This window comes from Nilaparvata lugens, chromosome 3 (genome assembly GCF_014356525.2).
Source record: "Nilaparvata lugens isolate BPH chromosome 3, ASM1435652v1, whole genome shotgun sequence".
Classification (NCBI taxonomy): domain Eukaryota; kingdom Metazoa; phylum Arthropoda; class Insecta; order Hemiptera; family Delphacidae; genus Nilaparvata; species Nilaparvata lugens.
Window position 1 is genome coordinate 38,896,490 of NC_052506.1, and position 23,120 is coordinate 38,919,609.

General features: G+C 33.2%; 1 protein-coding gene across 1 annotated transcript; it reads left to right on the plus strand.

The window, feature by feature from the left end:
* Window positions 1-5,261: 5,261 nt before the first annotated feature.
* Window positions 5,262-21,689, plus strand: LOC111044734 (aspartate aminotransferase, mitochondrial). The gene is made up of 9 exons (XM_039423749.1): window positions 5,262-5,509; window positions 8,548-8,704; window positions 9,159-9,287; window positions 10,720-10,941; window positions 11,719-11,875; window positions 12,507-12,605; window positions 14,811-14,976; window positions 15,493-15,643; window positions 19,717-21,689. The coding sequence occupies exons 1-9, from the start codon at window positions 5,418-5,420 to the stop codon at window positions 19,837-19,839; spliced, it is 1,296 nt and encodes a 431-aa protein (XP_039279683.1). The 5' UTR covers window positions 5,262-5,417; the 3' UTR covers window positions 19,840-21,689.
* The last annotated feature ends 1,431 nt before the right edge of the window (window positions 21,690-23,120 follow it).

The window sequence follows — 23,120 nt, forward strand, 5'->3', positions numbered from 1 at the left end:
CAGCCTACTAGAAATTGTTAAATTGAACAGTTAGTACTCCATAATTGACTACATAATAATATGAGGGTGTAACATTAACTACGTACGAGAAATTAGAAATAATATCTGTAAAATGTAATTTAACCATGTACTCCTGTAGAAGTTGTGAAAAGTTGTACATAATACTAATCTCATGCGTTGCACGTGGTATCGCTCGATTTTTTTTTTTTTTTTTTGTTATCTCACTCAGGGCTTTAAATGTAGGCAATTTTTGTGTATTGATTAGGTAGCCCGAAAATAGTAGTAGCAATGTTACAGGTGACTGAGGAGATTCCAAGCAACGAAATGCGTCCAGGTCTACCTTAGAAATGACATAGCTTCTCTTGATGTGTGGCTTGTTGGTTTGTTTATAGTATTGAGCTATTCAGGTTGATATTTAGCCTTATTAGATAACAAATTGACCCTCCGGCCCGCTCGGTATACCAGATTTACATCATACTACAAAAACGGTTCAGGGTCCATAGCACCACTGCCAATCGTCAGGGAGCATCATTGAGGAGTTAGCTCGGATGCCAATGACAAGGCTGCAAGCAACCCCACCACAGGCACCCAGTTCCGGTGGTACGTGGGTCCAAAGGCCCGGACGTATCCTCTCAGCTACCTGAATGCTTGGAAAATACCCGCGCCACTGTCAGAATGTCCCCGGTGAAAACCGGGGGCAGCCAGGGCGTTTTTAGAAGGTCGACCCCGAAACCCCGCCTAGATTGCCGTCTGAGCACCGACAACCACTCATACCCCCAACCCTAGCCCTACACCTGTCTATAACCCCCCAGCTCAGAAGCAAACCCCACCAACCCTAACTAACTCCCACACAGCTCATCCCAGCCCAATCCCACCACACCCTAGAGAACCCCAAGAGCTCCGGACTGGTTCCCCGCGACCAAGCACTGGTGACAGATTCACACATACAGCAAGACGTGTTAACTCATGCTCTCCAACATCAACACACAGACACACACACGCTACACCCAGCCAATCCTACACTTCACACCCCCGGCCCCTACCATAAATTGCTAACCCATAACAGCACCCACCAGTCTTAGAACAATAACACAACTCCACAGAATCCAAATTACTATAATTCAACACAACCAATACTCGCCATCCCCCTCAACATTTCTCACAAAGTCTACAGAAGAGTTAGGACAAAAACATAGTCCAGAAGAAAGTGTTTTTACGTATCGTCCACCGGGGTGACTTTGTCCCACCTCGCGGTAAAATATTCAAATCAGTTTATCTGCGATCTCTGTTATTCGAAATCGATATTCAACATTGATAGCCGTAGCCCTGATCATTATCGAGGTTCTACAATCGATATCTTGTCGAATCTCGATTACTAGTTGAATTATCGACATAAAACCAAACTACTTGCTTCATCTTGTGATTTCGTTGTCGGAAAACTTCCTATTAGAAAACTTATTTCTAAAAGACATGTTATCGGTAAGTACATATTTAATTATTTTGGCCTTTTTATTATATTTCAATTGGTATTTATATAATATCCATAGTTGAACTGGTTAGGGGTTCTGTTACTAATTAAATACAACGAGGTCACTTTTAGGTTAAACTTGGGGTGACTCTAATACGATTTTAATAATTATTTTTAGCTGATTCTGCAGCTGGAGCCAACATGCCTCGACGCTATTTTTATTATTTAGCGTATGGCAGATACACAACAAATATGAGTCTCAAATGCCTAGATATACACTGTATATTTCCAAATTCTTTTAGATGTTGTGCAGTTTTCGGTCAGGAGAACATAAGTTTGTCTGACTGCCATCGTTTGCTAGTCCATTTAGCGTTACCCAATGTGCACTATGGAGGCGAACTAGCATTACACATTTAAGTTAAAAATTCACTAGAAAAGATCTTTAGGCAGCAGAAACAGAAATATTTTTCAAAAAATAATTTGTGATTTGTTGAAGTGGATTTCATTTGTTTTCAATGATATTATTCATTTTAAAGGCTAACAGTCATGGTTTCACTTTAACTCTTGAAAATGAACTTTTTCCATATATTTTTTAAAGTGAGACAAAGTCACCCCAACCCTGGTTGACATTGTCTCTTAATTTCAAAAAAATATATCTTTGTTAAAATGGAGAAATATGTGAACATTTTATAATGAAATAAAATTTTATACATTTAAATATATATAGTATATGTATATATATATATATATAATATAAATATTTATATATATGTGTGTATATATATATATAGTATATGTATATACATTTTAATTTTTCTTACATTTTATATATTTTTTTAAACATTGCGCTACTATGGTGTAGTGGACTCAGCGCTATCCATTCTGGAGTCCTATCTGGCTGGGAGACAGCAGGTGGTGTCTCTGGGTGGAGCTTCTTCCTGTCCACTCCCTGTGAGCCACGGTGTACCTCAGGGATCAATCCTGGGACCGATCCTATTCATAATTATGATAAACGACCTCGACAGTGATGGTTCAACGCTCTTGTTTGCGGATGATACATCATTGATGTCTTCTGGCCGTGACCTTCAGAAGGTGTTGGAGATGTCAGCTGAACATCTGCGGTCTTCAACTTCATGGTTCCTGGCAAACCGATTCCAGTTGAATGCAAACAAGACCCAGCATGTCATCTGCAGCTTGTCAAGAAACCTTCCTGGTGATCAAGACCCTGTCAAGCTGCTGGGTTTTGTTCTGGACAATAAACTCAACTGGGCCAGCCATATTCAGCATGTGACCACAAGACTGTCCAGAATTTGTTTTCTGCTGCTGAAGCTGAGTGGTCAAGTGACTGAGGCCTATTTAGTCATGGTGTATCACGCGCTCTTCCACTGTCACGTTTCCTATGGCCTACTCATGTGGGGTCATTCAGCAAAGGTTGTGGACATACTGAAGCTACAAAAACGGGCTGCCCGAATCATCACCGCAAGCGATTATCGCGCACACTGCAAGCCCCTTTTCGTTAGACTTGGTATTCTAACAGTGATCTACCACTTCCTACTTCTCTGTCTGATGTATGTCAAGAGGAACCAGCAGTACATGTTGACTCGGACTGATGTGCATGAACATAACACCAGACATCGAGAGCTGATTGATGTTCCCAGAGTACGCCTTCAGAGATCACAGGTGTGCTTCAGGAGTTCGGCATTGCGATACTTCAATAGGCTGCCTACAGGAGTAAAACAGTTGGATTTAAGAGCGTTTGAGAGAGTTGTATCCAAGCACTTGAAAAGCAAGGCGTACTACAGTGTTAGTGAATATATGAGTGATGATTTGTCGGAAATGCTGTCTTGCTAAACATGCCTTATGTATATGTTTTTGTTTTTTGTGTATTGTATTTTATGTTTTTGACGCCATCGATCCCATATTATGGGTAAAGGATGCAGATTTAGGTATAAAGGCAGAATACAATAAAAAATATTGCGAGAGATTTGTTGCAACTCAAGTATTAATACTATTAATTGCAAGTGGTTTAAAATCTCAACTCCCCAAAATTGGGACAAAGTCACCCCGGTTTACCGGCAATCAATGTTAGAATTTTTCTCTAATTATTAAAATGGCAACATTGAAGGTGTACTCTAGAAGAAAAGAATTGAGTTTCATGAAGAAATGAATGTGTAATTGTTATTTCAGTATTATTCAAATAAGCATGTCTCCATTAATAAATTTGTGATTTATAGCAATATCGTACGTTGTCAAGAGTACCGGTAGTGCATTGGTGAATTTTCCTGTGTTTATCCCAATTTGTGTAGTATTCCCTGTGTTTAAATGAATAAGTGATAGCGTTAAAATGGTTACCGTACATTCTGTAGGTCAATAAAACCACGGTAAATAGAAGAAGTTTTCATCTAAATACCGTGAATAAAACTACCTACTCGCTCCATATGTTAGAGACCTATCTAAAGCCCGGGACACACCATGCAGTGTTTCAATAATTCAATCCTACTCATATCCGATAATTTATGTGGTGGGACAACACCTGCAGATCACATGACTGTATATGTGGCATGCACCATTCAAGGCCATGGTCTTCTTCAAAATATGAAACGGATACGTTTTATATTATATAATAATGTTGTGTTGTTAGAATAAGGATCTTGTTACGATCAAACATTATGATGTTATCAAAAGTACGTTACAGTACGGCGGTAGTCTACGATATTTTATTTCTACTCTTATATAGAATTCATTTTAAAACTATCCAAAAAATTTCTCAATTCAAATGATGAACTATTTGAAATTTTACGCTAATTATTACATTTTTCAAATCAAATACTATAATTTTGTTTAAATTTAGTATTCATTTAAATAGGTCCATAAAAGGGATCACTAAAGTGAAGCCCACTGGGACACGTCAAAAAAATAAAAGAAAAACAACTGCCCGGAGGCAGAAATCAAAAAGAAAATACGCACTCACCACACTGCTCTCCAACATAAAGAACTCACGGAGTGAGTACAGAGGGTGATCCGTCAGCAGGCTCCTCAGAGCCTCTCGAAACCGCACAGCAGGCAGATCCCTGGCCAACAGAGGCAGCCTATTATAGAGGCTGATAGACATATGAGCCAGACCAGTCCGAGTTCTGCTCAGCCTCTGGTAGGGTAAATCCAGCCTGAGTCTACCCCTAGTCTCATACGGGTGGAAGCTTTGTCGGGTCAAGAGCAACCCCACGTTTGCATGTGTTCTGCAAAGGGTATGAAGAACATAGAGGGAGAAGACGGTGAGGATCCTCTCTTTGATAAAGAGCGGGCGACAGTGGGCTAATCTACCAGCCCCACAAATAATCCTCAGGGCCCTCTTCTGGAGACGAAGGACTCGGGCGACATCTGTGGTTCCACCCCAGAGGGGGAGGCCATATAAAATCACGCTCTGAAAAAAGCCAAAATAGCACATTTTAAGATAATGAGGTGGCACACTGTCTTTGAGACCTCTCAACAGGAAAACTACTCTGCTCAAACTACTGGCGCAGACTGTCTCAATTTGCTCGCCCCATGAGAGCTTCCTGTCAAGGGTAAACCCTAACAGTTTGGCGGGGGCAAAATTGTATTCATTCCCATTTCTGAGACTGAACACAATAGACTGTGTTTTGTCTTCATTGAGAAGGAAGCGATTGGCAGAGAACCAGAAATTACAATGCACAAACGTTAAATCAATCAAGACAAAGGCATACAATCAAGTACATAATTTTATTTCAAATTTGCCGCGTTCAATTACAGCTGATGTGACAATGCTACCAACTACACAGAGTTGGCTTCTTTAATCTCTTCACTGCTCGTCTGCTGCTGCATGTGTCTCCTATTTCCCATCCCAATTCCCATCAAAATCAAATCAGAATCGGTTTGAAGTTTCTTGTCCAAACATTTAATTTATAATTATATCATTAAATTTAATTTGACAATGTCGTTCAGTTCTCTTAAACTTATAAATGTTTCGTCAAATCTACTAAAACATACAAAAAATGGGACAGGATTTAATACTATTCGTTCGGGGTAAGTATCTGCAATTTAACCTTTCAATATTTTCTCAAATTCGCGTGACTAATTTTATAAAAAAACTAATTTTACTTTATCATTTGGTAACTTGAAAAATAACTAAAATATTGATTATTTTATCTTGTAGCAGCTCTCTAGAATGTAGCAAATTTATTAATTATTAGTAAACTAGCCTATTACCGCAACTTGACCACTTACATTTAATGTAATTGTGTTCCAGAGACAAATAATCGTTTAAAAATTTAATTCGGTTATCCAACTTTTTAAAGGAGACTATAAATTATAGCTTGTTAGCCTCAAAAAGCAGATAGGCTTTAACGCTATCTATCTTTAGAACCTTATTACCTTAGGCTTGGGACACCAAGTGTCCAAGCAAGTCGCGGATATTATTAGGCTCATTAGACTAGGAAAACCATACTGTTGTTAAGACCAGGTTTTGGTCATATCTTCACTCATGTAACCAGCTCGGACCGCCTGGAGCACCATTGGTTTCTCACTGGTTTTCCGCTGGTGAATCAGCTTGCTTTACACATGGACACCACTGGTCCTGGTCCTGTCTAATGCAGGCGTTAGTTCATAAGGATACCTAGTGCATCATAGGTAGGCCTCTAGTTTTCATTTTTGGCAATGTTTTTTAAAAAAAAACCCTGCTTGTGATGCGCTAATATTACTTGATAATATAAACTTACGCTAATATAAACTTGATAATGTCTGGATGCCACCTATTCAGTTACAATTAAAACTTTTGTATTTCAAATGTCGAAATGTGTATAACTACTAGGTACATTAATATTGAAGTAGTATCAATGGATAAAATATTATCAAATTTAGTTTTGAGCACTAATCAAATCGTAAAGCGACTTAATTAACTTAAAATAACTTGAGACTAAAAATTGCTGATTCCTCTAGATTTTTTCAGTCTTTCTTATAGGATATTTATTATATTTTTAAATTGAAGAAGGCTTAATTTAAAAAATAGGCATCCATAATCAGTATTTTTAAAACTTTTTGATGTACCTTTTTAGTGGCTGACATTTGGCAAATCCGCCAAAGTTTGTTCTATTTATCTATTTCAAGGTATTTGGAGAATGAGCGTTCGGTCTTTTGAGTCATTTTTCTTAATAATAAATTATTGTTAGGTATAGGTTAGTAAAGTTTTGTTATATTGGGAAAAGGTTGTAAATTATTATTAAAATCACTGAAAAAAAATAACGTTTCAAGTAACTTTTGTGTTTGAGTAAATTTTTTTATTATCTTCTAGAAATACAATGTAAGCCTACTTAATAAGTTTATAAAAATTGAGTTATGAAAATAATATATTGGACAGGCTAATTAGTTCTTATCAAATATGAATAGAGGCTATTCAATTCCTTATAATATGTGAAAACAAAAAAGTGATAATCTATTGCAATCTGTATTCTTTCTAGATAAGAAAGAGATGTGCGATATATTCAATTCAATTATACATTAATCCCTGAACAGCTTGTACTGGATAGATTTGTACGTCATAGAAAAATTAAAAACACTCAAGTTCACACTAATTACATTCGAAAATGTGTTTTTATGTTTTTCATATTTGAGTTTTTTAATAGACTGGCAGAAAAACCTCATAGACATAGATGATCTCTATTGGAATAATTCAAGATTGCATTTTCGTTTTCCAAAATAATCGATGTCTACGTAAGTTAGTAATCTTAGACCCAAGTAGCGGATTATTGTCGTCATTTTTATTGACTTGTCTGTAGATGCCAGTTTTATCTTATCTATGTCAAGCTAAACTCAATAACAATTCGTAAGCTGTTGAGAAAAGCATTGAACATTAAACAAAAATGGTTATTCAATGATCGGAAATTAAGTAGCTTATCATCTCCAGACATTAATTAGACAAGACTCAGTAAAAACGTTCTTCAAACTAGAATTCAATAAAATTCTAGAGTAGCTCTTGAAATACTGTATTAAAGTTCCAGCTGTGTGTTTCCGATTTATTCCAAATTCATATTAATTTATTAATATTTTGATGAATAAGTTCATAAATTTAATTCGGTGTTGTTAATTGATTTGAAATTTACATTTTGCTGAACATAAATTTAAGACTGTAAATTTCCAAAGTCAGTTGCTGGTTGCTAAATTTCTCATTTAGAATATTCAATCAGTTGTATTAGGCCTATATAACAATCACTAAATTTTATTTTGAACAGAAAAATAAAACTCAAAATTTAAAGTAGGCCTACAAGTTTAATAACCATAAACTTCTTCCTTTATTTCAGTAATGTAATGTTTTTCCATCGATCATTTTTTATAACTTCTTGTGTAATAGAAAAAGTACTATTTTAATTTGAATATCATATTTCAAGTCGCAAAATTTGCAAATTTTTATCTATAGTAAAATGTTATATCACAAAAAAAATTATACCTACCAATATTTTAATTATATTTGCTGACTCTGATAGGTAAGTAGGTAATAAGTGTGAAACTATTTTTCAAACATCCTGCACACTGCACTATTATTGACAATTCATCAAATTATTATCGATTAATACATTTTTTATTGAATGAATTAGAATTTCATAAGTTCTTAATAATATAAATCTTGAAATTTCTTAAATTATATTACTCTTTACTGCATACAAGGAGGTTGCTTAGTATTACCACTTTTAAGACTCAATGTTGGCTTACTCATTGAAATGAAGGAAAAATCATAAAAGCTTGGTTGCTTCAATTTCAAATCACGATCATAACAATTTTATTAATAATGTTAAGAAAGTATGATAGAATATTTAAAAAAAATTGATCCCAACTGGTGCAATCATTGATGACATGATCTGATAACAGTTCACTCATTTATGGTAACTGAATTATCAATTAATTTGTCGAGCTGACGCAAGCCTAGTGGTCTGGAACCCACTCTGCTATCGTTGGACAATTCCCATTTAGTGAATCGTTCTTAGATGGGAGCAATTACAACAAATTGAAGAGTTAATCTAATAGAGTAATGTTCATAATTTAAGAAAAGTTGAGATAATTTGTTGTTGCAGATCATGGTGGGCTGGTGTGCAGATGGGTCCACCAGACGCCATCCTTGGTGTCACAGAAGCCTTCAAGAAGGACACCAACCCAAAGAAAATCAATCTTGGTGTAGGAGCCTACAGGGATGACCAGGGCAATCCCTACGTTCTTCCTAGTGTTAAGAAGGTACAATCCAAAACCAATAAATTGCTTTAGATGAAAGAACAACAATATAATATCACTAAATGATTCCTTCCATTTATTAGCTTATTTCAACAATAATTATTGGCATATAAATTAGACAACTAATTTTCTGAAGGTTTCACGGGCATAAATAGCTTATTCAAACTTATTCGAAATATGCATTCAATAGCAGGGAGAAGTGACCAAACTTTTCTTTTAATACATGACCAAGATCTTTTATTAGTTTTATACGTTTGTTCATTTACAATTTATTATATTTGTTGAGACTTGAGTGTGTCGCATGTGTTCTTTGCCATACGCTGTATAAAATAAATTTATACAAATACAACTAATTTTTGTCATGTTACTTTAGAATCAAATCATTCTCATATAATCCTGAAAAATAGTTATTATTTCCATCTGTGATTTTATTTAATGAAATTCAACCAATTTTCAGGCCGAAGAAATAATTATGGCCAATAAACTGAACAAGGAGTACTCGACCATCATTGGCATTCCAGAATTCTGTAACGCTGCTATAAAACTTGCCCTGGGTGATAACAGTCCTGTGATTGGTGCCAAAAGAGTAAGTTAGTTATTTTTTATTAGTTACTGTATTGGAAAACATCATTCTCCTCTATATAGCTTCAACATACAGTATGTTGTACAAATCATCATAGCATTGATAAATTATTGATATTATACTACTAGTTTAATATTTATATTGTTTGATTGTTTTAAACCTATATGATTTATGAAAACCCCTCATTGAGCTCTCTTTTTGAGAGGCTCTCAGATTTTTAACTGAAGCACTTGGATATTTTTGGCTGTAAATCAAATACATCCTATTAGAAATTCAGCTTATAGCTTGGCTGGTGATGCCTTCTATTTCTCTATCTTTCTCATCTCTTCAGATTCTCATCACTCGTGTCTCTCACAATTCAGATCTTACTTGTAAATTGATTATATCATTCATTGGATAAAATCCAATTAGTGTATTCATCGTTGTAATGAGAGTCGAAGAACACTGAAAGAAAGCTAATATCACTTGAGATTTTTCTTACTGAAGGAACATGATATAAAAACGTTATTTTCTAATTATTTAATGCTGTCTATATTCCTAAGTTTTAATTTGGTATCATGATTCATTTTTCTTCTGTCATCGTTTAATAGTTGTTCTTATAACCAGTTCGTTGGTTTGTTTTATCTTCATATAATTAGAGCTTTGTCTCAAGTGCTGGTTGTATATTATTTATCTTATTCTACTTCATTCAAGGCTAGTATCAACAAAAACTCTTCAATACATGTTATTGTTTATGTAATAGTTCCAAATTCTAAATTTCAAAGCAACAAATATTTTTGCACTGAAAATTGTGATGTTGAGTTAAAAGTAAAAAGTGACTTGACCCTATTTCGAACTCATAATATAAATTTGGAAGAGAAATAAATATTTATGGGTTCGCATGTTTTTGCTCTTTGAATATACTCTTAATAATAAATAATCTAGTAAGTTACTAAAGTATAAATAAATACTAGTAGTGTTTATTTTAGTAAGGAAAAAATGATATCACTTGAGATTGATCTTACTGGAGAAACATAATATAGAAGCTTTATTTTCTATGTTTTTATTCTTTAATGTTTTCTATATTTCCAAGTTTCAATTTGGTATCATGATTCATTTTTCGTCTGTTTCAAATTCCGATAGCTACATTGTGTCATATATTCCATTTAATTCAATGCAAAACCCAAGGCCACATAACATAAAAAACTATACAAAACTTACGTTTTAAGTGTCTTTCGGAACCTAGAATGATCTTCTTTAAACTTTGGGCACTTGTTATGAATAACATTAATACTTCCCCTTCAACTAGAGCTGATATTTTAAAGTGAATCTCACTCTAGTAACATCAAAACAAAACCTATTTATTCAATTTTAATTGTTATTTCCGATTTCGAATGAATCAGGTGCTTTTTTATGAATGAGCATTGTAATACTGTATATGTTTGTGCTATTTTAGAACGCAACGACACAAACGCTGTCAGGAACAGGTGCACTGCGCATTGCTGGCGCGTTTCTGGAGCGATTCTTGCCAGGCACCAAAGAGATCCACCTGCCTACGCCCACTTGGGGAAACCACATCCCCGTTTTCCAAGACTCGAGACTGACTGTCAAGAGATACCGCTACTACGATGCCGGCACATGTGGCCTTGATTTCAAAGGAATGCTGGAAGACATTTCTGTAAGTATCATTGAATTGAATTGAGAAAAGCTTTATTCATTACATGTACAAATGGTGCTACTACTTACACTACTCTTGCATAACTTTTATGCCATTCAACAATAATATTGCATATTGAACGGCTTACATGACACACAAATATTCCTCTGTAACGTTGTATGAGATTCAAACTTCCATAATTTGCCACCTAACCCACATTGTTTTATATTTCATAAATCGAATCCTATTTATTTTCTGATTATTTATTTATTCCTCAAGTAGGATTTACATTAGTCAAGTTTACTTGAATTCAAGTTTTTTCAACGTCTGTGTTGAATGGATTTTGAAAACTTCAAGTCAAGTTTACTTGAACTCAAAAGTATATAATTATAAATTAAAAAATCTAATTAATCACAAAAAATTTTCCAACTTTTCATACTTTTCTATTCAATTCTTTTTATACATTCTACATTTACCAACAACTGTATTATCTCATTTACCCATTTGTAGGTCGGACTGTACCTTCAAAATTCAAGTTGAAACCAAAAGTCAAACATGTTCAACTTGCAGAAGGATTTACATTCGGTATAGTGGATTCAAGTTGCTTTTTTGTGAACTTGACTTAAAGTTTGCAAAATACATTGAGTTTATGCATAATTTGAATTCAAGTAAACTGGACTAATTTTAACGCAACTTTAGTGTCCACTTGATTTAATAATAATTACCATGAATGTATGAGTATATTTATGTATATTATCATCATCATTGATTGTCAACACCTTATTTATTCCATTTCAGAAAATTCCTGCCAAATCGGTTGTCTTATTACACGCATGCGCTCACAACCCGACAGGAGTCGATCCCAAGCCAGAGCAATGGAAGGAACTGTCTGCGTTGATCAAATCAAAGAATCTGTTCCCATTCTTCGACATGGCTTACCAAGGCTTTGCTTCAGGTAAATCAATTACCTCGTGATTGAAAACAAAGTTTCCATTCAACTAATTTCTGTTACGAATCCAAATTTTAATTTGCGACAAAAAAACTATCTAATTTGAAAAGTTTATAAAAAACGTAGTAGTTGCTCTAATAAATTATGTTGTAATGTACTTTTAATATTCTTATTTTATTTCGGCTAAAATGCCCATTTTTATAATGTCTCCACTTCCAAACATAATGATTGGTATGTTTGTATTAAGGATTTTCAAGTTTGAGTATCATTTGTTGAAAATCAGTACAGGCGAAGGATTAGAGAAAACACTATAAAAAATATAATAACGAGCCATATTAGTAGAGAGTGTAGATAAGAGACGCTGTAAACCTTCAAAAGCTCCAAACTCTCATATTTGAAGGTTTTTACAATATAATCTGAAATTTTATACAATCAATAATTAAAATTATTAAGATCTTAAGTCTCATGGTGTGATAAGACATACACAGAACAGCAACAAATCCACTTGTACTTCTGTAACCACGATTTTGATAAATATCCAAGTATGATTTTCATTCCACAAAACCATATAATTATTCAATTACAATTTAATCAATCAATTATTTCTTAATGAAATATAATGTGGTATCTATTTCAGGTAATGTGGATAACGACGCATTCGCTGTTAGGATGTTCTTGGAAGAAGGCCACGACATTATCCTCGCTCAATCTTTCGCCAAGAATATGGGACTGTATGGTAATTATTGAAATCCCAATCTTGTTCTTTTCAGATATCGATTCTGAATAAAACAACTTGAAAGTTTCACCGATCACCCATTCATTGAAAACTTGTGCAGAGCTTGGTGACAACATAGAGTGGTTTTATTGTCTAAAATCTGGAAAACTGTAAAACAACCGAAACTAGTTTATTGTTTTTTCTCCAAATATATTGGATGGAACTAATTCGAATAGTTGACCGAGCGAAGTGAGGTCTAAGATTCAAGTCGACGGTTTGGCATTTCTCTTAATGTTTAAATGTTTATATGTTGCGCATTCACGGCGAAACGCGGTAATAGATTCTCATGAAATTTGACAGGTATGTTCCTTTTTAAATTGCGCGTCGAGGTATATACTAGGTTTTTGGAAATTTTGCATTTCAAGGATAATATAAAAGGAAAAAGGAGCCTCCTTCATACGCCAATATTAGAATAAAAATCAGACTATAGAATTATTCATCATAAATCAGCTGTCTGGTGGACTATAATACTATCCGTTCAAAAACATCGAACATCTTGTGGACTATAAAAAATACTACCCGTTCAAAAACATCGAACATCTTGAGAATGTATCTTTCCATCAACGTTAGTAGACAGTCTTTCCATAAGCTGAGGCCATTATTCTACTTTGGAGTTATTGATAGAAAACATTTTTTTTTAATTTTCCTTTTTTTAATCTGATGATTAAAATTGCAATAAATATTATTGAAAAGAAATTGATTTCTAAAATCATGAAAAGTGAGAAATTAAGTTTATGGAAATCAGCATTATGGTAGTTTATTTTGTTAATTTCAACACACCGATTTTTCGCCAACACGACAACACAGAATGTTCTCTGATGGGTTGATTGGGTTGGCGTATTGACGGCAGCCAGACCTGATAACAGCGCTCACACTCACATTCCGGGACGACACGTCACGGTACGATAGGACAGAAAGCTCTATGTTTATGTAGGATTTTTCAATACATTTTAAATTGATAAATTATTTATTAATTTTTGAGAATACATAACAACAGGTCAATGTAACTTACTGAGCGCGAGGTCTACTGTTCACAGAACTACTAGTTTTATTCAGATTTTCGAGCTTTAAAAACAAGCAAAAACGAATATCGATTCACATTGAAATCATGTATCAATGTTGTATTTTGAACTATTTCATTTATTTCTGTATGAGATATTACTAGTAAAAAATTTTACCTAAAAGTATAATTTTATTTATTTATTCGACTGAAATTAGTCAAAATAACAACTATCTGTAACAATTCAAATCATACCTTCTCGTTTTTTAAAACTGATAGGTCCTTTGAATGGTAATATTTACACTGAAGAGTTCCTATTTTTGTATACATATTTTTCATTGTTGCAAACAAAGTAATTTGAGTCGTTGCTGGTGTGGCAGCGCAGAAACGAAGACCTACCTCTGATGAAAAAGTAGAACTGCCTCAGACAATCTCATTTATTGTAAGTAATTTCAAGTGATTAAACCCGAAAAGATTGTCTCCGTGATCGCGCTGATGAGTTATCTCTCAGATTAAAATTAGATAAATTGAAATCACTCGTAGAGCCAACTCCTCTAACTATAACGTATGAGTTTTAAAACTCACCTGAAGCTGTAGGTCCTCTCATCATATCTTATCTCATCTAACTCAAATATCGTTCTCTTTCAATCTTTTTAGTTATACTGAATCGTTGTTAATATTTAATGGAGTGCGTCCAGTGCGATGTTATTTTCTTTTGTTTTCCTATCCAATTGTAATGTTATACCAGAGAAATCTCCTATAATTAATATTATATCCTGCTATTATTAATTCTGTGGTTATACTATCAAATATGTCATTAAGGCTCGTACTGGAGTTTTTCTGTCAGCCTTTCTATGTTTGTATCGAATGAATAGGTCTAAATGAAAAATCATCATCATCATCATCCGTCTCATTGCGCACGCACAATCTAGAGATCATTTATACACACCACCCTCAGCAGATAAAACGTATTGCTTGCCACTGTGTTGTTTTGACTACCGTATGAAGTTTACTCTTTTCTTACACAACGTAGGCTATATCTTCCAAATGTTTTTATGCAATGTTATTAGTCATGCAACATTATTAGTCATGTTTTAGTCATGCAACACTTGATAAAACTTGGATCAGGCGGGTTTGAAGTACAGTACGTTTAATGGTTTGTGTAGGTGAGAGAGTTGGAACATTGACGGTAACCGGGCAAAACGAGGACGAGAAGAGCAGAGTGATGTCGCAGCTGAAAATCCTGATCCGGCCGATGTACTCGAATCCGCCCATCCATGGAGCGCGCATCGTCAATGAAATACTCAACAGCCAAACTCTCAGAGCCAGTTGGTAAGCCGTGAGTCTACTATCAAGTAATACAATCGTCAGCTAAATTCTATGTATGACTTATAATTGAATGAATAAAGAAAATTCTTTATTCTTTATTGATTGATATAATAAGTATACATCATATAAATGATAGGGAGAGGAAAAATAAGGTAACCTTGTGCCAATCCTCTCCCCAATTTAGATATGGTTACACATAGTCCGAAATAGGTTAAGTCTTGTAGCTCTTCACTTCGCAAAATTTTCAGACCACTAATATGTTCACAAAGTAAATTTTCAAATTTAGATGCTTCAAAATCAAATAAAATTTCAATTTCGGTTACAATGGAATTTCCGTACTGTAAACATCTTTATAAGATTTTTACATCATACAAGAACTTTCAACTTTTCGTTGTATTTCAAAACTTTACAAGGTTTTAAAAATTTTATTTGAAAGCTCTTCAAAAAAATTGTATTTCAAAGATGTACAAATAACTTTTTTCATGGACTGTTCACTTAGACTGTTCTCTTGTTTGCCAGGCTAGAAGAAGTGAAAGGAATGGCAGATCGCATCATTGGAATGAGAACTGCGTTGAAGGATAATCTGAAAAAATGTGGATCGCAAAAGGACTGGAGCCATATTACTGACCAGATTGGGATGTTCTGTTTTACTGGTCTCAAACCGGAGCAGGTAAGCTATGTCATCATCATTATATTATATTTTACCACCACTATACAGAGTTTCCCACAAAAGGTGTAACAGCCAAAGACCATGGATTGTACATGAAATAAGCAACAAAAAATGTCAAGTAAAATTGTCTTACATCCAAAAAATTTTTGATCCTTGTTTTCGAAATATATTGATTTTTTAATATTTGTAAAAAACGGTAATAGCTATAAAATTACCCGTCAAAATCTAATTCAAAAGATTGGTTGGAAAGAGGAAGAAATTCCGAATAAAATTATCATAATCTATTAATATTTTTTACATTTTTGTAGTTTTTATGAGCGCTCAAAGTAGAGAACAGTACATTGTATTTCAAAGATGTACAAATAATTTTTTTCATAGACTGTTCACTCATCCAGTAAACTTAGACTGTTCTCTGTGTCTAAACTTAGTCTAAACTATGACTAGAAGTTTAGTCCTATGTCTAAACTTAGACATTCATCGAGTTCAAAGCCAAATTTCAAACAGTTTGAACGCTCATCAAAAGTTCAAACACGTCAAACGAAGGAACAAATTGAATGAATTTTATTGGAAATTTCTCCCTCTTAATAATATAATATAATATTTATTCTACCAATCAACATACATTGTACAAAATATTTCAGGAAAAACACTCTTAACTGGTGTAGCAAACACCTTCGCATGCACAATACATTGTATATCAAAGTCTAAATGAAACCCCCAAGGTAATCCTGTGCGGGGCCCTTCTTCATACTTGTATTCACAATAGAAAAAAAATGAAATGAAATAAGTAAAAATCAAATGAAAATATAGTCATACTTGGATATTACACATAAATTTAAAAACTGTAAAATTTTGAAAAAGAATTACTAAAGAAAAAGTATTGAACATAAAAATATAAAATCATAAAGCAATTTAACAGGTTTTATCGACCTTAGATTAAGGAATACTCTTATAGAAATATTTGAATATCGTCAATTACAGCAATGATTTTGTTCAATGTGGCCTTAACCGCTCGGCTATATTGGTACTCTGACTGTATTAAGTCAGCTATTTCTGAACATATCCTTAGAATTACATTTTCAGTGATAGTTTTATAGTTATTGACGTTTTTAAAAAATATCGAAAAATCTATCTTGAAAACTAAGTTCGATATAAGAGAATATTAGTGGACATTTTTTGTAGCTACATTTCATGTAGAATGCATGGTCTTCGGCTGTTACACCTTTCGTGGGACTCCTAATAATTTTTAGTAAGATGGCGTTCTTGATCAGACAGTATTAACCGTTCTGTAACACATTAGCACAAACTATTTCATATCTGGGGCCTGTTTCATAAAAGTTACAAATCCTGTAATACAGGAAAAGTTCCTGTGTTACAGGTAAAAATTAAAAATTTGTGTTTCATTACCAATTTTCTCTCTAAACAATTTACAAGTCATTTGCCTGTATTAGAAGTAAATAATACAGGGCTTTATCATTGTTGTGTTTCATAAAAATAAACTACCTGTATTACTGGACCTGTAAGGTGTTGAATATTTTATCATAGTTTAGACCATCCTAAAACTTTTACAAGTGTAGGTAAAATCTTGAAGTGTGGCATTTTGTTGTAAAGACAACGTGTTGAAATGGATGAAGGTAGTAGTTCTTGTTCTAGTAAAGATGACTATGTTATTATGCGTAGGCCAAGAATTTTCAAGGACAGAATTTCATACAATATGATGCAGGAAACTTATAAATATAATGAACGGTTTAGATTAAGCTTTCCTCAGTAAAGTGTTATTGGAAATATTCAGAAAATGTACGTCCATAATGTTTTATGTTTTTTTTATTAAACTATTTAATTAATGTCGTTAATTTAATTATTAACATTGATAATTAACTTTTTTTTGAAACATTACTACTTACATAACTGTTATAATAAGTTATGTAAGTTGAGTAGTTATTATAATTTCTCAACTATTTATCATTAACAAAGTTATTTACCTGCATGAATGCAATCTGTACATCGTCAGAAATTTGATAATGTGGATTTTACACCAAAGCATCTTAAGTAGCACTTTGTTCAGTTATTATATTAGGCTCGCTGGCCAATGAAAACATTAATTCAAAATAAAGAACTGTAATACAGGTGATTTTACAAGTGTAGAATTATTTTTAAGAAACATAATTTTACAGGATTGTAAATTTTAATTTATGATTCCTGTAATGCAGGCCCTGTATTACTGGAGTTTTATGAAACAGGCACCTGTATTACTGGGCCTGTAAGTTGTTGAATATTTTATCATAGTTTAGACCAGGGCTCTCCAACCTACGGCCCGCGGGCCACATCCGGCCCACCGAGAGTTATTGCAAAAGATTTACAAAAAATATATATATTTATACGTATTTTTGACAACAACTGTGAGTTCAGTACTCTTCTCTTACTAGCCACTTCATCTCGTAAGTGTGAAATTAGCTGTAAACAAGCAGCGATCAACCATTGCGAGATGTTAGCATATGGTTCCACAATTCAAATTCCAAGTACATCCTTGTTATTGGCCCTCTAAGCCTCCCAAGAATTAACAATGTGGCCCTTGGATAAAAATGGTTCGAGACCCCTGATTTAGACTATCCTAAAACTTTTAAAAGTGTAGAAAAAATATTTCAAAGATTAAACAAATATAACAGTCATATTGAATTAATATCGTTAATTTAATTATCAACATTTGATAATTAACTTTTTTTAAAACATTACTACTTACATAAATGTTATAATAAGTTATGTAAGTTAAGAAGTTATTATAATTTCTCAACTATTTATCATTAACAAATTTATTTTCCTGCATGAATACAATCTGTCCATCATCAGAAATTCGATAATGAATATGAAGAATTCAAAAATGTCAAAACTTATTTTGCTAAAATAAAAATTGAAGAATATATTAACAAATAATAAACAAAAATTCAAAGAATACACTATCAATAGAATGAATGACATAAACTACAATGGAAACATTAATTCAAAATAAAGGTCAATACAGGTGAATATTACAGGTGATTTTGCAAGTGTAGAATTATTTTTATGAAACATAACTTCACAGGATTGTAAATTTTAATTTATAAGTCCTGTAATACAGGCCCTGTATAACAGGGGTTTTATGAAACAGGCCCCTGGCCTTAGGTCGTAGAAAGGTTGAACAATTATTTTTTCCTACAGTTACGTTGAAAAGTGGCCATTGCTGCACTGATTACAGAACGCAAAGAATCACTTTTCCGCTCTAGTGCGGGAAAAATTTTTCTGCACTCCAGATTTGCAACATGGCAACGCAAAATACTTAGTAGGTTATATGGAGCAACAGTGCAGCAAAATCAAAATGAAGTTGGTAACAGTGACTGCTGTGGCTGCTATAGTGAGCAGAGGTGCAACGAAGCACAACGCGCAAATTATTAATCATATATTATAACCAAGGAAAACATTTTTATTCAATTTGACAATAAATTAAGGTTTTTATCAATAATAAAATTACACAGAAAAACATTTGATGGATTTCAGGCAATTTTACCCATAATTACCCACTTTTCATATTCAATGGTAACTGTAGGAAAAATTTAATGTGAAATACGTGCGCAAAGTTCCTCTGCTGCACTCAACAAACCATTCCGCCCTCGCCTACGGCTCGGGCGTAAACGTTTCTTTCGGTGCAGCAAACTGTCACTTTGCGCACTAGTTGCACAAATAACTAATAACGTTTGATAAGCTAACGGAAAACCCCATATTACCATTTCACATTTCTTGCTCATTGTAACTTCTTGAAGTCCTCAAATTCTTAAGAGTCTCTTTCATCTAAAATACAATTCTCCAGCTCTGATGGTTTACTTTAGGTATGATGTTTTTGAATTTCTGGACAAGGTAAAGTGAAAAAGTCAAATACATAATCACATAACAAACTATTTTTTCTCAGTTTTAAGAGTTTCAGGTTTCCCAATTCTCATGAAAGTGATTCTAGTTATTGGCATGATATTGGTGAATTTCTTAACAAAAACCGTTTAATGGATATGTTCTTCTGTAATAACATAAGTATCTTGTCTGTGTAGGTTGAGAGGCTAACAAAAGACTTCAGTATATATTTGACCAAGGACGGACGTATCTCTATGGCCGGTGTAACGACAGGAAACGTTAAATACTTGGCCGAAGCCATGTATGAAGTAACTAAGTAGCAACTTACTGAATTTAGTAAATTTACTAATTTACTTTAGTAGGAACCAAGGTTATCTTCAATGGAACAATGAAAAGATATATTTTTAAAACATATTGTAAGTTTCATACTAATTCCAATAAGATGTCACAATCGAATACCTTAGATGCACTCCACTATTTTGAATCCATGAAGATCCAAAAATTTTCCTGAAAAAGATCGAATATGTTTCAAGTCTTCAATTGCAGAGGAAATTAATCATTTCTATGTTTTAAAGGTATAATGTGAATCAATCGTGTAGCTTATGTTTAATTATTTTCACATACGTAATCAAGTGTTTAATTAGCTATCGTTATTTAGTATATTGTTACATTAGGAATCCCTGGCATCCTCTCTATTTATTCTTATTTAATTCTGTTGTTTTACATGGTTTTAATCGATATGTTCTAGTATTTACTAATAGTGAACCGTGCCATTGTCGTATAAGCTATTCCATTACACCTTGAAGATACAAAAAGGAGTCACAATTTATTTAAATACATTTTTCTGAGGTTCATGAATATACTTTATACAAATAAAATTATAATATAAATTATTAGAAAGAAAACTTTTCCGAATTCTAACAACATTTTCATATTATCAACCTTACTGATAGTTATCAACATTACATTTCAATAGAAATTTTATATATAGCACTTCTATGAAAATTCAATAAATAAAATAATATGAACCACAATTTAAACTTTATACTTGAACAAAAATTATGGGAATGGTTCCTTTGACGTCTTGTATGTAGGATGATGGTTTGATTAAGTAGATTGACTATTGATATAAGCCAATGATTGCCTTAGAAATGATACATCCCGGGATTTTGAAAATTCACAAAGAAAAGTTCGTTTAGGAAATAGCCTTATTTTTGCTCTAAAAATTCATTCACATATTTTTCATATGCTATTCATCTTCTAATATGTATCTCACGCTATTTTACATTACTTTTCTGCATTTGCTATTATTTGATGATTTTCTGAAAATCAACAATTTTAAATCTACAATTATTATCATTCTAAATGAAAACTTTTGTAAAGTGGTGCTTATATTAAGTAATAGAAGAGCGTGTTAGCCTTGTTATCAATATGAATAAGTTTAGAACTTGACAGTTTAATGTTTGATTAGTTAGTATTAGAAGAAATATTTCTTTTCTTTATGTATTAGTTTTTTCTCTTCTCTTAAATTTTTCTTCTCCAATTGAACTCTATTGACTTGAGATGAAAATGTAACTATAACAAGAAGTGAAGTTTTTGAGTATCCAATAATTTCATGTTAATGGATATTGGATGGTCCAATTGCAATGATAACGTATAGGTGTACTAAAGAAACTTTGATTTTTTTAGCATATTATGATGAAATAAGAATGAAATGTATCCTCCACTTGCCAGTGATTCACATATTGATACGTTTTTTCTATGAAATCGTATTTTATATTTCTTACTATAGAACTTGACTTTCACTGTACCGTCTATCATTCAAATTTTATGTAGTAGTGCACAGTATTTTTCGTAGAAGATAATAACATTCCATTTAACGTATAGCAATGCATCAACAATCGACATCAACAAAATATTTTTTTATTTATATTTATTATTTTACATAATTATTCTTTTAAATGCTTTGAAAGCTTGTGTTGAAATTTATTGTTCTAGGAATTTATAAATTCATTATTATTGTTATATACTATTAGCCGATAATGTTATTGTTCAAACAATAATTATTGTTTCAATTATGTTTCAAGTTATCTGTTCGAACTATGTTGCGATATACATAAATGTATTTTATTCATATTTTTATCAATAAACTATTTTTTGAAGAAGACTTTTTTCAGTTGCTTGATTATGATGTCATTTCTTAATTTCGTTTACATTTTTCTTAGAACCTCAAATACTGTATCTCATTTATGTCAAATTAAGCTGATGAATTGCTTATATTTGAAAATTTCAATTTTTTGTGATCACTTGGAATAGAATCGTTCTTCAGTCATACAGTTTATTATTTGTTGTTAACCATGAAGAGACCAACCATTTTAAATATGAGAGATCAACATCGATCAGCCTTCTTGCAACTAGGCCTGGGAAATAGGAATTTAAAGGAGTGGACCTTCAAATGCTTCAAATCGAACGAACTTCATTCTTCAAGAAGCAAAACAATATTGGTGGTGCTCGAGGAAGCTCTTGATCATAACCCAAAACTCAAGGATAAGGGAAATAATAATGTTCAAATCCCAGTGCAACATTAGGCTACATGTAGGATAAATAATGAGATTTAAAGATCAACAGAATTTGTTTTTGAAAGCTGGAGACAATTCTCATGTCCGAAAATGTTTTTAATATTTGAGACATCATCTTCAGAGGCCTCACATTCAATTATTGTGATAGATTAGTAAGCTGATCAATAAGGCCATTGCTGCATGACTATTAATTATTTCTCTCCTCTTATAGATATATTGTTTGCACCCAATATTCAAATCAACTATTCCCCATATCCCATATTGCTTTAATCTGAAGATTTTTGGTGTTGAAAAATGTTGTCCAATTTTGAAAAAAGATGAAATCACTATTCTCGATAGAGAACTTAATTTGCTTCCTTGGGTAAAAGAAAGGAGACGGGGCCGCGCTACCTGTGCACCGGGCTATTGTCCCAAAAAAGGTGCATCCTCTAACTCTCGACTAGCATACTTTATTGTCCTCTGATTCCGCTTCATTACCCTCATTAGTAGCCCCGTGTGCTTTCTTGAACGCGATTCTAGCTGGTATAGCACCAACTTATCTATTACTTTGCACTTTACATCTATCTGTTACCTGTATTTTCTACAATTATTAAATGTAAATCAGTGATCAAGTACTTGTAATTATTGTACTATTTCCAATGGTTCATTTGATGAAACTCAACTTGCTCACAAGCTGTGTAGAGACTAACTTGAGTTACATACAATTCGATACTTATTGAACGTACGATCTTTTGGCGTCCTTTCAAATTTCATAAGATTGAACACAACTTGGCAAACATATGGTGTGTATCATGTATTTGTCAAGTCCCATTCAATCTCGTAGAATTTATAAGGACTGCAAACAAATGTACGTCCAAAAATCGATGTGGGCTTTACACACCACGTACGTTTGACTAAATTTGTACTCATAATCGATAGTAATGTGTGTGTTTATCCATCACTGTATTACAGCTGAAAGTGCCTTCAAGTAACCACACTGGTCCACCAATATATTCCTCGGAGTGGAAACTTTAACAATAGAC